Source organism: Somniosus microcephalus, chromosome 26, assembly GCF_052327205.1.
Source record: "Somniosus microcephalus isolate GS21.2 chromosome 26, FLI_Smic_1.0, whole genome shotgun sequence".
In the NCBI taxonomy this organism is placed as follows: domain Eukaryota; kingdom Metazoa; phylum Chordata; class Chondrichthyes; order Squaliformes; family Somniosidae; genus Somniosus; species Somniosus microcephalus.
In genome coordinates this window covers 39,221,249-39,237,061 of record NC_141012.1, presented here as the reverse complement: position 1 = coordinate 39,237,061, position 15,813 = coordinate 39,221,249, and the positions used below count along the sequence as shown (strand labels likewise).

At 46.7% G+C, this 15,813-nt stretch overlaps 1 protein-coding gene across 1 annotated transcript in view; it reads left to right on the top strand.

Annotated features, from left to right (window-relative positions):
• Positions 1-11,323: 11,323 nt before the first annotated feature.
• Positions 11,324-15,813, top strand: part of LOC147100400 (V-set and immunoglobulin domain-containing protein 2-like) — a 58,452-nt gene continuing 53,962 nt past the window's right edge. The window contains exon 1 of the mRNA XM_085968065.1: positions 11,324-11,460. Within this exon, the coding sequence (XP_085824191.1) occupies positions 11,406-11,460 (55 nt within the window). The 5' untranslated portion in view covers positions 11,324-11,405. The remainder of the gene's footprint in view (positions 11,461-15,813) is intronic.

Here is a 15,813-nt window from a genome sequence, read left to right as displayed (position 1 = left end):
ATTCGGCTGGGAGAAAACTCAAGGCTGCAGCAATAGAAAGGAGGAAGACTTTAGCGACAAAAACTTCCATCAGCAACAGGCACTGACTGTCCCTTCTGCCACGGTGACTGTGAGTAAGGGAAAGTGAAAAGAATAGCCGGAGGATAAGGGCTGGGCACTCGACCACGGTCGAGGGGGAAAAGGAGCCGGACAAAAAGTCGGGTCCAACGGCATCGTGAGAGACCGCGACCGGCGGGAAAAGCCGGGCGGTGACCGAAGCCACGAAGCGCTGCGACCGGGGGCGTAGGCGCGGGAAGAGAGAAACTCAGCCGCAGCCGGGGAGAGAAGCACCGGACTGCGAGAGGGCTGGGAGGCGTGATTGGGGTCCGAGCGAGCGGGAGAGGCAGAGCCGACCAAGAGAGACTGCGCGAGAGCCAGTCCAGCGGCTGAACTGTCCTCCGTCAACGGGGTGTAACCAGCGCCGGTAGAGCCGAGCGAGCGGGAGAGAGGCAGAGCCGAGCAAGGGGAACTGTGCGAGAGCCAGTCCAGCGGCTGAACTGTCCTCCGTCAACGGGGTGTGCCCAGCGCCGGTAGAGCCGAGCGAGCGGGAGAGAGACAGAGCCGAGCAAGGGGAACTGTGCGAGAGCCAGCCCAGCGGCTGAACCTGTTCGCCGTCAACGGGGTACCCCGAGCCGGTCGCCCTGCCAATAAATAAAAAAAAAGGGAAAGCCTTGAAGCCGACGCGCAGGCTGTGAACCTGAAAGCCAGCGGCCATCGCCCGTGGGGGAAAGTGTACCCCTCCCGCCAGGGAAGAAATGCGGGATGCCGCCATTAGGCGGGGAAGAAGACAGAAGCGGGAAACCGCCATTGAAGTGGGCGGGGAGAGAAGATAAGAGCGGGAAACCGCCATTTTCGCGGGAAAACCGCCATCTTAGGAAAAAAAAATAAAAAAGAAATAATAATTTAAAGAAATACTTGTGTTGTTCCCAAAGAGAGGAAGATGCCTAAGCGTGGTAACAACAACGATTTTAATTCGGAGATAGAAGACTGGGCCACGTACGTGGAACGCATTGAGATCTATTGTGAGGCTAACAAAATAGAAGAAGACGACAAAGCTATAACCTTGCTAAACTCGATGGGCGCAAAGACATACGGGCTCTTGAAGCATCTACTATCACCAGCTAAACCGGCGGGTCAGACTTTCGATGAGATAGTGGCTGTTCTGAAGGATCACTTGAACCCCACACCGTTGATGTTGGCTGAACGATTCAAATTCTATGCGAGAACGCAACGGAAAGACGAAAGCAATGCGGAATACTTGGTCGAACTGCGTAGACTAGCGAAATACTGCCAGTTTGAAGGGAATCTGACAGAGGCATTGCGAGACAAGTTCGTATGCGGACTGTCCAAGGAAGGGACGCAAAAGCGACTACTCGAAGAGAACGACCTTACACTTGACAGGGCTGTCCTTATAGCAGCATCGCACGAAGCCGCAGCGAAAGGAACTGCGGAAATGCAGCTAAAGGCAGCGGCACTCGGTGTGGACCAAATTACCTCGAGTATAACAAAATGCTATCGCTGTGGGAAGACAACACACGATCAGAACCAATGCTGGTTTAAGAACCAGGAATGTAGGAAATGTGGCAAACTGGGTCACATAGCTAAGGGATGCCGGTCAGGGAAGAAGACCAACAACCAAAGGACCAACAACCAAAGGAATCCATCACAGGAAAAGTACAACAAGGTACACAAGGTGGCTGAGAAGAGTTCAGACGAACAGAATTCAGACTCAGACCCAAACGGCCAGGAGCTGGGTAGTCTGAGAATTCACAATGTGAGTAAGGAAGCTGACCTACAAACTATCTGGGTCATGCTAAAAATAGCTGGAATCCAAGTGAAAATGGAGTTGGACACTGGATCAGCTCTATCAGTCATAAATCGAAGGGATTACCACCAGCTATTCTCACATATACCCTTAAGAGATACCAAGTTCGTATTGCAGACATACACGGGGCATAAAGTATACCCCATGGGAAAGATAAGAGTCAAAGTGAGAGATAGGGGTAAAGAACACCCAAGAATGAACTTATACGTACTACATGAGGGAGGACCACCACTTCTAGGACGGGAGTGGATCAAGAAAATAGACATGGAATGGCACTACCTACAAGCAATGACGAGTGAGGACTCGGTGCAGACAAGCAGCTCAGACTCTGAGCCGGAAGACGATAAGTCCAGCCCAAGTATGAAAAACAAGGTTAACATGAACTTACTGACTAAGGTTGGAAAAACGATGGCGTGTATAAAGACAGAGAATTCTGAGTCTGTTCAAGTTACAGACATATGCATTACGGAGGAACACCGGGCTCGAACTCAACGTTATCTCAAAGTACGACAACAATTAGAACAATTGAGTTACCGTCTCGTACAAGAGATGAAAACAATGAAAAAGTTCTATGACACCGAATGGGAGAGTCTGGAAAGACAACAGAACCTGCTGGCTCAAGCAGAGAACGACCATAGAGCCATCGTGACCAATTACCGATCACATCTCCCTTATGATGTTCAGGAGTTAGAATATTTGCATGATCTAGAGATACAGCATAAAGGCAAACCACGCTACACTGAGGATTTTGTCCTGCAATTGGAGACGGAGCTAGTGCAGGCAAGGTTAAGAGAAGCTGAATCGCAATGTGCACTTAAAGAGATGCAGAAAAAAATCTTGGACATAGGAAAGAGAAACGCTTCTTTACCTGATGAGAATAATGTGGCCATGTTGCAAGAGGAGCTTATAGGGGCGAAACTGAAAGAAGCTAAGCAAAGGATGTTGGAACTTGAAACACAGAACCAAATCAGCAGTAACCAGCTATGTCGAGCAGAGAAGGAGTGCAATGGTCTACAGGAGAAGGTGCAATATCTCTCAGCCCAGAATAAGGGACTACTCACTCAGTTAAATGAAAGTAAAGGGAAAATGGCTGAGATAGACTGCAAGAATAAAGAAGGTTTGATGGCAGTGAGACTTCGAGAGGCAGATAGCATAGCAGCCTTGGCTGAACTCCAACAGAAAATTGCGAAAGAAGCAAATGAAGAGGAATCTTCAGGAAGCCAGGATTTTATTCCAGTTCTTCTCTACGACTCCTTACAAGCAGAGTGTGAGAAGTTGAAAGAACAGTATGAACAGGCCCAGGCTATAATTCTGGAGGGGGTTAACTCGGCAACCTCCGAAAAGCTAGTTTCAGTAGAAGCATATGAGCAACTAAAGGTTGAACATGAGCAAGAAGTCCAAAGGCTGCAGGAAATTCTTGATGAGCTCAAGGCCAAGACAGACTCATCAGTAGAAGTTCCATCCATAGATGAGAAATTAGAGGTGAAAGACATGGCAGAACATGAAAGACAAGATGTCCAAGAACTCATAAAAATATTGAAGGAAACCCAAGACAAATATGAGGCGGCAATGACCGAGGTTCAACAACTTGAAGAACAGATTCAACTGGGAATCCTTTCAGTGGAAGAAAAGGAAACTGTAAGAAACACAGAGACTGTAAGAATGGCCCCTGAACATGAGCTAGAGAGCATCAAGGCGCAACTTCTCCGAGCGCTGAAAGCCAAAGTACAAGAGGAAAAAAAGGTAGATGAAATGGAGAAGACTCTGATCCACAGTGTTCCCGTGGAAGAGTTAACGGTCAGCCAACTCCTTCATATGCTGAGGGACAAGACTCTGCAATGGGAACAATCTGAACACGAGCTTCAATCTTCAAAGGGAAGGAGTTCAGAGCTCTCAAAAGTTATGGAAATAGCTGAGGTTGCAACACAGATTTTACTGGGATGCCAAAAGTACGCTGAATCACGTCTATGTGAACAACAGAATGTTGAAACAGCTGCTCCAGTAGAAGGATTGAATAGCCCGATCAATCAATCCCCGATGGAAGGGGAAGTATTGAAATCACAAATGAGGTCCTTAGTGAAGGATTTGCAGGAAACCCAGGAAGAGCGGGATGACTATGAACGCATGAAGAAGTCCCTTCAGGAAAGATGTCTAGGGAGGGAACAACAGTCGGCTAACGTCCAGTTGGGTAAGGAAGAAGTAGCAGGCCCTCTCGCTAGACTAGCTCAGGATGACACCGAATATTACCATGACCTGTTGAGTGACACGGAATATTACGAGGACTTGGTCTGCCCAGCTTGTGATGAAAACTCCCAAAGTGCAGAAATCAGGATGAAGCACTTAAAGTCTAAGGAACATAGGGAGATGGTGGCGCTACAGCTGGCAGCTGAGAAGGGAGCCCCGAGAGTCTCCAAGAAGCAAAAAAGGAAAAGACGAAGCCGAAGATGATAACCATCTAAATCATTATCACTTCTAATGGGAAAGTAGGGAAAAATTACTAAGGCAGTCCAGCTGTTTGTAAAAGTCAGCACTGCTGGTTCAGCAGGACGGAAGTTCAAGCTGTTACGTCAAGGGAAAGACTATTGGATGAGTCACGCTAGCAATGTGAACCGGCTACACCACAGAGATGTTGTTCGAACCGAGTCAAGACCAGAGACTGAATCTGTGAACTGTTCCCACAGAGACTGAACCTGTGAACTGTTTTCCGCAGAGACTATATCTGTAAATTGTTTTACATGAAGTTGAATATATGTTATGTTTAATGGGGAATACGTATGTTGTAAGCTAAAAAGGGAGGATTGTAGTGTATGTAACCGTCTAACTTTAAGAGACTATTGTATGTAACCGTTCACCTTTAAGAGAACTATTTTAGGTGTGGCACTACTTGTTTGGCTTCTGTATACGGTAATACCGACGGTGACCACACATATAAGTGCTGTGGCATGATTTATAGGGCAGATTCGCCCTGACCTTCGAATAGTAAAGTCCTGTTGTATGTTACTCCTGAAGTCTGTGTCGTAATTAACTGCACAACCCACAGACTTTACAGACCCCAGCTATTCACAATATATATTAATGATCTAGACAAGGGAACTAGATGGATTACACGTTTGATGAATTGGTCACGCCGCAGGGTAGGGCTGCATAGGCAGGAGGGAAATGGGTGACCACCAGGTGGAGCAGTAGAAGCAGGCAGGTAGTGCAGGAGACCCCTGTGGCCATCCCCCTTTCAAACAGGTATACCAATTTGGATACTGTTGAGGGGGATGACTCACCAGAGGAAGGCAGCAGCGGCCAACTTCCTGGCGCCGGGGGTGTGGCTGCTGCTCAGGAAGGGAGGAAAAAGAGTGGGAGAGCAATAGTGGTAGGGGATTCTATCGTAAGGGGAACAGATAGACGGTTCTGTGGCCGTAGATGTGACTCCAGGATGGTTTGTTGCCTCCCTGGTGCCAGGGTCAAGGATGTTACTGAACGGCTGCAGGGCATTCTGAAGGGGGAGGGTGAACAGGCAGAGGTCGTGGTTCACATTGGGACCAATGACATAGGTAGGAAGAGGGATGAGGTCCTGCAACAAGAATTTAGGGAGCTAGGTAGCAGATTAAAGAGCAGGACCTCAAAGGTTGTAATCTCTGGATTACTCCCGGTGCCACGTGCTAGTGAGTATAGGAATAGGAGGATAGAGCAGATGAATGCGTGGCTAAAGAGTTGGTGCAGGAGGGAGGGCTTTAGTTTCCTGGATCACTGGGCCTGCTTCTGGGAAAGATGGGACTTGTACAAGTCGGACGGGTTGCACCTGAACCAGAGCGGGATAAATATCCTTGCGGGGAGGTTTGCTAGCACTGTTCGGGGGGGTTTAAACTAAAATGGCAGGGGGTTGGGAACCTGAGCAGGGAGACAGAGGAAAGGAAAACAGGGATAAAAGCAAAAGATAGGAAGGAGAGAAACAAAAGTGGCAGTCAGAGAAATCAATGGTTTAAATCAAGCGTGGCCACAGTAAATAATAATTCTAATAGGTCTAAGAGCGTTAAAAAAACAAGCCTGAAGGCTTTGTGTCTTAATGCGAGGAGCATTTGTAATAAGGTGGATGAATTGGCTGCGCAAATAGAGGTAAACGAATACGATTTGGTTGGGATTACAGAAACGTGGCTCAAGGATGGCCAAGACTGGGAACTCAACATCCAGGGGTATTCGATATTCAGGAAAGATAGGCAAAAAGGAAAGGGAGGTGGGGTAGCATTACTGGTTAAAGAAGGGATTAATACAATTGTAATGAAGGATATTAGCTCTGATGATATGGAATCTGTATGGGTAGAATTGAGAAATACTAAGAGGAAAAAAACATTAGTGGGCGTGGTATATAGACCTCCAAACAGTAAGGTGGAGGTTGGGGATGGCATTAAAAGGGAAATTAAAGAAGCGTGCAATAAGGGCACAGCAGTCATCATGGGTGACTTTAACCTACATATAGATTGGGCCAACCAAATTAGTAACAATACTGTGGAGGAGGAATTCCTGGAGTGTTTACGGGATGGTTTCCTGGACCAATATGTCCAGGAACCAACCAGAGGTCAGGCCATCTTAGACTGGGTATTATGCAACGAGAAAGGATTAGTTAGCAATCTTGTTGTACGAGGCCCCTTGGGTCGGAGCGATCATAATATGATCGAATTCTTCATTAAGATGGAGAATGAAGTAGTTGACTCAGAGACAAGGGTCCTCAATTTAAATAGAGGAAACTACGATGGTCTGAGGAGCGAGTTGGGTAGAATTGAGTGGGGAATGGCGCTCAAAGGGTTGACGGTGGATAGGCAATGGCAAACATTCAAAGACCGAATGGATGAGCTACAGAATTTGTTCATCCCAGTTTGGCGTAAAACTAAAACAAAAAAGGTGACTCAACCGTGGCTAACAAGGGAAATTAGGGATAGCATAAGATCCAAGGAGAGGACATATAAATTGGCTAGAAAAAGCAATAATCCTGAGGATTGGGAGCAGTTTAGGAGTCAACAAAGGAGGACAAAGGGATTAATTAAGAAAGGGAAAATAGAATATGAGAGTAAGCTAGCAGGGAACATAAAAACTGACTGTAAAAGCTTTTATAGATATGTGAAGAGAAAAAGATTAGTGAAGTCAAGCGTAGGTCCCTTACAGTCAGAATCAGGGAATTTATAATGGGAAACAAGGAAATGGCAGACCAACTAAATGCATACTTTGGTTCTGTCTTCACAAAGGAGGACACAAATAACCTCCCAGAGATGCCGGGGAACATAGGGTCTGATGAAAGCGAGGAAGTGAAAGAAATCAGTATTTGTAGGAAAATGGTGTTAGGAAAATTGATGGGACTGAAGGCCGATAAATCCCCAGGGCCTGATGGTCTACATCCCAGGGTACTTAAGGAAGTGGCCCTAGAGATAGTAGATGCATTACTGATCATCTTCCAGAACTCGATAGACTCTGGAACGGTACCCATGGATTGGAGGGTAGCTAATGTTACCCCACTATTCAAAAAAGGTGGTAGAGAAAAAGCGGGGAATTATAGACCGGTAAGCCTGACATCGGTAGTGGGGAAAATGCTAGAGTCTATTATAAAAGATGTAATAGCAGAGCACTTGGAAAGCAGTGACAGGATCGGACAAAGTCAACATGGATTTACAAAAGGTAAGTCATGCTTGACTAATCTACTGGAATTTTTTGAGGATGTAACTGGTAAAATAGATAAGGGAGAACCAGTGGATGTGGTGTATTTGGACTTTCAGAAGGCTTTCGATAAGGTCCCACACAAGAGATTAGCGTGCAAAATTAAGGCACATGGGATTGGGGGCAAGGTATTGACTTGGATAGAGAACTGGTTGGCGGACAGAAAGCAAAGAGTTGGAATAAACGGGTTGTTTTCCGAGTGGCAGGCAGTGACTAGTGGGGTACCGCAAGGATCGGTCCTAGGACCCCAGCTGTTCACAATATATATTAATGATCTGGACGAGGGAATTGGATGTAATATCTCCAAATTTGCAGACGACACAAAGCTGGGCGGGAGGGTAAGCTGCGAGGAGGATGTCGGGAAACTCCAGTACGATTTGGACAGGTTGGGTGATTGGGCAGAAACATGGCAAATGCACTATAATGTGGATAAAGGTGAGGTTATCCACTTTGGTGGCAAAAACAGGAAGGCAGATTATTATTTGAATGGCAATGGATTGGGAGAAGGGGAAGTGCAAAGAGACCTGGGTGTCCTTGTGTGCCAGTCGCTGAAGGTAAGCATGCAGGTGCAGCAGGCGGTTAAGAAGGCAAATGGTATGTTGGCCTTCGTAGCAAGAGGGTTCGAGTACAGGAACAAGGATGTCTTGCTACAGTTGTACAGGGCCTTGGTGAGACCGCACCTTGAGTATTGTGTGCAGTTTTGGTCACCATACCTGAGGAAGGACGTTCTTGCCATGGAGGGAGTGCAGCGAAGATTCACCAGGCTGATACCTGGGATGGCAGGAATGACGTATGAGGAGAGATTGTGTCGATTGGGCTTATACTCACTGGAGTTTAGAAGATTGAGAGGGGATCTCATCGAAACCTATAAAATTCTGTCAGGTCTGGACAGACTAGATGCAGAAAGGATGTTTCTGATGGCTGGGGAGTCCAGAACCAGGGGTCATAGTCTAAGGATAAGGAGTAAGCCATTTAGGACAGAAATGAGGGGGAATTTCTTCACCCAGAGAGTGGTGAACCTGTGGAATTCTCTGCCACAGAGGGCGGTGGAGGCCAGTTCATTAAATATATTCAAGAAAGAGTTGGATATGTTTCTTGAGGCTGAAGGGATCAAGGGCCATGGGGAGAAGGCAGGGACAGGGTACTGAATTTGGATGATCAGCCATGATCTCATTGAATGGCGGAGCAGGCTCGAAGGGCCGAATGGCCTACTCCTGCTCCTATCTTCTATGTTTCTATGTTTCTATAATATCTCCAAATTTGCAGACGACACAAAGCTGGGTGGGCATGTGTGCTGTGAGGAGGATGCAGAGAAACTCCAGGATGATTTGGATAGGTTGGGTGATTGGGCAAAAGCGTGGCAGATGCAATATAACGTGGATAAATGTGAGGTTATCCACTTTGGTGGCAAAAACAGGAAGGCAGATTATTATCTGAATGGCAATAGATTGGGAGAAGGGGAAGTGCAACGAGACCTGGGTGTCCTTGTGCACCAGTCACTGAAGGTAAGCATGCAGGTGCAGCAAGCGGTTAAGAAGGCAAATGGTATGTTGGCCTTCGTAGCGAGAGGGTTTGAGTACAGGAACAAGGATGTCTTGCTGCAGTTGTACAGGGCCTTGGTGAGACCACATCTTGAGTATTGTGTGCAGTTTTGGTCGCCTTATCTGAGGAAGGATGTTCTTGCCATGGAGGGAGTGCAGCGAAGATTCACCAGGCTGATACCTGGGATGGCAGGAATGACATATGAGGAGAGATTGGGACGATTGGGCTTGTACTCGCTGGAGTTTAGAAGAATGAGAGGGGATCTTATTGAAACTTATAAAATTCTGACAGGACTGGACAGACTGGATGCAGGAAGGATGTTCCCGATGGTCGGGGAGTCCAGAACGAGGGGTCACAGTCTAAGGATAAGGGGTAGGCCATTTAGGACAGAAATGAGGAGGAATTTCTTCACCCAGAGAGTGGTGAACCTGTGGAATTCTCTACCACAGAAGGCAGTGGAGGCCAATTCATTAAATATATTCAAGAAGGAGTTGGATATATTTCTTAAGGCTAAAGGGATCAAGGGATATGGGGAGAAAGCAGGGATCGGGTACTGAAATTGGGTGATCAGCCATGATTGCATTGAATGGCGGAGCAGGCTCGAGGGGCCGAATGGCCTACTCCTGCTCCTATCTTCTATGTTTCTATAAACTAGGACCACGTCTTATAAAAGAACCCTCGTCTCCCCAGTAGCCAACACAAACCCCGCTCTTCCTGAACTACGAGTTCAGCAGGGAAAATATTAGTTGTGTACCCATTCTGCATAGTTTGAAGCTCCAGGAAGTTTCTCTGCGCAGACTGAGGCCTCCATTTCTGGGAGTATGTTCAGCAGCCCAGTATCCTTAGCTACTCAGGGGAGGGAGACCACAAGAACTTATTGGAGGGGTTCAACACAAAAAACATTCGAGAACTATGGAGTAGAAGCCACGATGGCCTCAGTAAAGTCGGTAAAGACACCCAACTCTGATGGTGTAGGCAGGGGCGCTGCAGAAAAGAGAGAAAAGTGCTTCTTGGGGAGAAAGGGTGAGAGACCCTCTTAAAGAGGGGATGAGAGAGGGAGAGAGACCCTGGAAAGGGGAGAGAGGAAAGGGACTGAAACTTCCTGGAGGAGCAGCTGAGAAAGGGGAGAGAGGCCCTCTCGAGGTGGGATAGGAAAGGGAGAGACACCCTTTTGATGGGTCAAAAGAAAGGGAGGGAGATCTCCTTGTGGAGGACATGGGAGAGCGGAGAAGGGAATGGGAAAGGGCTGAGGCATGCAGCACTTTCACTTTTAGCATCCAGTGTTGGGGGAAAGAGAGAGAGAGTGGGAGAAGACAGAGAGAGAGAGAGAGAGATACCATATTTTTTTAACAGGATGGGGAAGTAACATTGAATAGCAAGTACAGGAAACTTTGGTTTATCCGGAGGTTAACTGTCCGGAATGCTCGAGCCACCGGCAAAATTCAGGAGTCGGTTCAGTAAGTTTTTTTTCTTTTCGTTGCTTTTTTTTCACCAGTCAGGCTCTGCAAGGTCTAGCTAAAGCTGTTGCTTAGCTACAGAGACGCTTACAAGCTGCGGCCGACTGTTTAGAAGCTGTTGCTAAGCAACAGGGTTTGTTGCTAGATATGGAGCTCAAAAGCTTCCGTATGTTTTAACATTAGCGCCGGTTTGTCCGGCAGTTTTGATGGGATGGCAACAGCTCGGTCCCGTCGGTGCCGGATAGCACAAAGTTTCCTGTACTGCCCATATATGTACCTTCCTCTATAAATGAAAACCATGATTCAGAAGCTAAATATATTACTTTATAGAAGGTGAAATGTGTGACTTTCTATTAGGTAACCCTAAACACAGCTCAACCATTAGCACTGTAATTAGTACAGTGATTCATCCAGTTAAGCGTTGAAAGGCAGTTTCGATCCATATCGCTCTGCTATTTACTAAGATTAACCACGCCTCATAAACAGCAGCTGTAGCAGGTTAGACCTTAACTAGATTGTTAGTTTATTAGTTGGCAACTGTAAATAATATTTTAAAATCTTGGAAATTATTTCAACTCAAGTTTTCTATGGAATTCCTTAAAATGATTAACCGAGAGTTTCCAAATTTAGAGACTGGTGAATGTGTAGCAGGCTTCTCCATTGGTTCCATTCTGTTTGGTTACTGTGTCAGACCGATGAAAACATTTAGTGAAATGTTTGCTCAGGGCCTGGGAGAGATAAAGTCCCTTATCACGACGCGAATCGCTTTCATTCTTTTACCCCAGTTGACCGTGAAAGGGTGAGGTCTGAGAGCGGGACTACATCGGATCAAGCTGTCCCTCAGAATGCTGCGGCAACTCATTCGGATCTTTCTTTCTGCCCTTTTCACTTGGTATTTCGGTGAGTAAGTCACTTTCAGTAATTCATGGTCAGAATAATGACGTTTCTAACAACAAGGTCACAGTGATGTTGACAGTAGAAGCGGAGCTAAAGGGTCACAAATTGCCATTTGGTCAGTCACAGCCTCATCAATCTCCCACCGGGGTGAATATTTTCCTCTGGCCTTTATTGCCAGTGACAAAGTAAAAACATTCTGAAGGAACTTTAGAAACAATGCAGAGCAAATCTCGCCACGCTTATAGTGTCGCTGACACCCGAGAATTCTTATTGACGGCAAGTGATGTAATGATCACAAGCACCTGATGCTTGGCTATTGGAAAGAATGAAGTGGGTGTTCCTGCTGGCTGTTAGAGAGTGACCGGGGTTGGAAGGTTTTCTGGCTCCATTTTATTCAGACGGCGCTTTAATGAGTTTGCTGTGGGTTGGACTTTTATTCTGAGGGTGAGGGGAGGGGAGGTGGGGGGGGGTGGGCGAAGCCAATGTGCAGCAAGAGTAAGTATTTTTCTAATTACTCACTCTCCGCTATGCTTTGGGCTGATCACGAGAGCACGGGAAGGTTTGGGTGAAGAGGGCCTTTTGACCCATTTGATCTCACTCTTCCAAAATAGCAACCCAACCATCTCCCCATTCCAGCTTCCAGCTATTTCTTAAAAGGATCCAATGTCCTGGCCTCAGCTGCTCATTTTGGTAACATGCTCCAGCTGTTGATTACCCTTTGTGCACAGATTGACTTCCAGATGTCTGCCCTACATTTGCCCTGCCCTGAATCTCTCTTGCCTTGCTGTCCTGCCGTGTCTGAAAGTATTGTTCTGGTTTTATCTTCTCCGCCCTGTTAAGTATGGATAAGGCCCCCTCTGAGTCATCGCTTTTTGAGACTTATTCTATGAGAGAGTTGCTATGGTTACGGCTGGCCATTGCTGATGGTGAGAGCGGCTGCTGCAATGTTTAGTTTTAAATTGCTGGCAGGTTCTAGTTGATTTATTGCCTCAGATTCCACATTTCAAGTGTGCGTGACAAAGAGCATATATCAGATATATCACATGGATCACATAAATCGCATACATCACATATAATCACATAAAATCAGACATATCACATACATCACATATATCACACATACAATACATATAATCACTTTTCACACATATCACATATATCATAAACATGTATCACATATTTAGCTCATGTGAAGGGTAAACATCGACATGGATCAGTTAGACTGATCGGCCTGTTTCCAAGTTGTAACTTCTATCTAGTTCTATGTATCCTGTGCCTTAAAATCACTATGAAACTGATATGCCATATACGTTATTTAATTATATCTTTCCTTTGACAAAGTGACTACTGACAATGTTGCAGACCTGCATCAACCATGACATTACAATGACTATTAACACTGCACAATTTAGGGTTTAGATTTCAGGTTGACTCTAGGGTTAGGGTGTTGGGGTAAGCGATTAGTGGTTAGGGTTAGGATGAGAGACAGCAATCAACAGCAGAAACCGCTATTGACATCACTGTTGTCACTGGGCATGTCCTTTTAAATATTATTATTGTTTAACTCTCTTAACGGCTCGATTGGTGGGTGCAATGCCTCAAGTTCAGTGAGCAGGAAATACCCAGGCTCAGCTGCCAGCCTGCACAGTTGTAGGACACTACAATTGGCCTGACTGCCCCTAACCTCAGGAGAGGAAGATGTCGTCAAGGCTCCCACTTTTGATCATTGTTCTCTGCTGGAAAGTACGGTTGTGGGGACACCATCTGTGATGGCGCTCTCAGTTAAATAGCTTGAACGCGGGTCCTGGAGTAGCAGCACATGCGGACAAAACACTTCAGGGGTCATTGGGCCTGCATTTGTTGCCCCCTCATAAATTCCTCATCCCAATTCGCAGTGCATTTGGAATCCCATCATTACCACCTTGTGTAATGCACTCTAAATGCTTGGAGCAACCAAGAATAATAACAGTACGGGGTTGGCAGGAAAAAAAACACACTAATTTAAAAATGGAAGACTACCCAACCAAACCAACTAATGCATGGAGCAAACCTCAACAAGAGGTCATTAAAACAGAAAGTTAGGGGGGGGGGGGTGGGGGGGGTGAAATTTCACAGAATCACAGAAACCCCACAGTGCAGATAGAGGCCATTTCGGCCCATCGAGCCTGCACCGACACATATCCCACCCGATCCCCGTAACCCCTACACCAACACATATCCCACCCTATCCCCGTAACCCCACGTATTTAATCCCCCTAACACCAAGGGTCAATTTATCATAGCCAATCAACCTAACCCGCACATCTTTGGACTGTGGGAGGAAACCGGAGCACCCGGAGAAAACCCACGCAAACACGGGGAGAATGTGCAAACTCCACACAGACAGTCACCTGAGGCCAGATTCGAACCCGGGTCCCTGGCGCTGTGAGGCAACAGTGCTAACCACTATGCCACCGTGGAGTGTTTCCTGTAACTTCGGCAATAATTCGACGGAACTCCTGTTTACGCGCGTTACGCCAAAGCCACTGGAGAAACGCTGAGGAAATTCACCCTTTCGTTCTTCTACCTACAACAGAACCACCATCTTCCTTTAAGAAGGCTACTTGAGCTAGCCTGTCCCTGGGACTGTTTGTGCGCCCAGAATTTATGGGTGAGGCTCATGCCGTTGGCAAAGCCTTGACCAAAGATGTGAAACTTGGCATGAGTCTTTTCAATAGGCTGTTTAAATATTGAAACAGGGCTGTGTTTGCTGGTAAAACAGCCTCACTCTTTACTCCCAGACGGCTCAGTGGGAAAACCGAGTGCCTCCTTGAGTTGGCTGTGCGAAGTTTGAGCGACCGGCTTTCCTACCCACGCTCGCTGCCAGCCAGACTGTTCGCCACCAGCAAGGTCTCGCTGTGGGCGACACATCGGAGGGCGTGGACAGTGTCCGTGGAACTGTATCCAAGAATAAGTCAGCACCTCCAGGAGAAGAGAGAAAATTGGAGGACAAAATAAAAATGGTCGTTTAAATGTGTTTTGTACAAGAGGTTCACAGGAGAAGATAGTCTAGTGTGAGGCTATTGCTCAAGCAAATTTCAGCAAAAGGTCATTAAAACAGAAATTTAGGGGGGGTGAAATTCCTTGGAGTTTCAGTTCAGATCCGCAGTGATTTCAGATGATCAGTGATTGTCCCTGGTATTCTGCTAATCCATACACTCACTTCTTCTCCCGGGAAGGCGCCGAACACCTCGAGTCTCTTCACCGGGAGCAAGCGGAAGCCAAGCACAGGCAGCGCAAGGAGCGCATGTCAACCCAAGCACCCCACCCACCTGCCCCTTCAACCACTGTCTGCCCCACCTGTGACAGAGTCTGTAGGTCCCGCATTGGACTCATCAGCCACCTGCGAACTCATTTTTAATGTGGAAGCAAGTCATCCTCAGTTCCGAGGGACTGCCTAAGAAGAAGAAGACATTCACTAGCCCCAGTTGTATAGTCTGGGCTGTTTGCATGTTCAAATACATGAGCATCACCCAAATAATTGCACTCAAGAAGTCCCTTAATTTCTCACACAATTGCATTCAGAAAGCCATTTATTGTTTTCCTTTTTTGTAACTCTCCGCCTTCTCTCCGGAAGGTGGTGCCTTATGATAGGCTGTGGTTCCAGGAGAGGGGGGCAAGCAGGTCATCAACATCCTATGTGCCAGTATTTACCCCATTCAAACAGCCACCTTCAATTGTGAGCATAGATGGTATTGGCAGGTTGTGGGGAGCTTTGAGGTGAGTGCGATCCTTTCTTCACTCAATGCATTTGCGTTTTCCGAAGAGTATCAGCCTGGCTTGGGAACCTTATAGCCCGATCCTGGCTGACCTACACTAAAGCTCATTTGACTTTACAGCAATAGTAACTGTACTTCAAAAGTAGTTCATTGTGTTTGTTCATGACACTGTGATGAGGAACAAGCCCTTGCTCTCTTGCTTCGCCCCCCACTCTCTCCCATTCTGAGATCAACTAATTCCGCACAGCCCAGGGGTCGATCCTGGGACCTTGGCCTGTTTGCCTCAGTACCACACTGAGCCATCAGTGGAGCCCAATGTCATTAGTTATTGACCTCAGCACTGAAGAGAGTGACTATCTCGCATACTGAGGGGCGGAAACGCCTCTGCTTAACCAGAACTGCTATTAATATTTCTCCAGTGCAGGATTTTGCCTGGCAGAATTGGGGCACATCCTGTTGTCGAGAGCAGAGTCTGCTCTCTTCATCACTAAAGTGGCACTGCCCTTCAGTCAGTTTGCAGCAGCACGGATTTAACTAAACAGAGCTGTGCTCTAAAAATACTCACTTTGTGAAACAATTCCAGTGTGAATCTGACTCC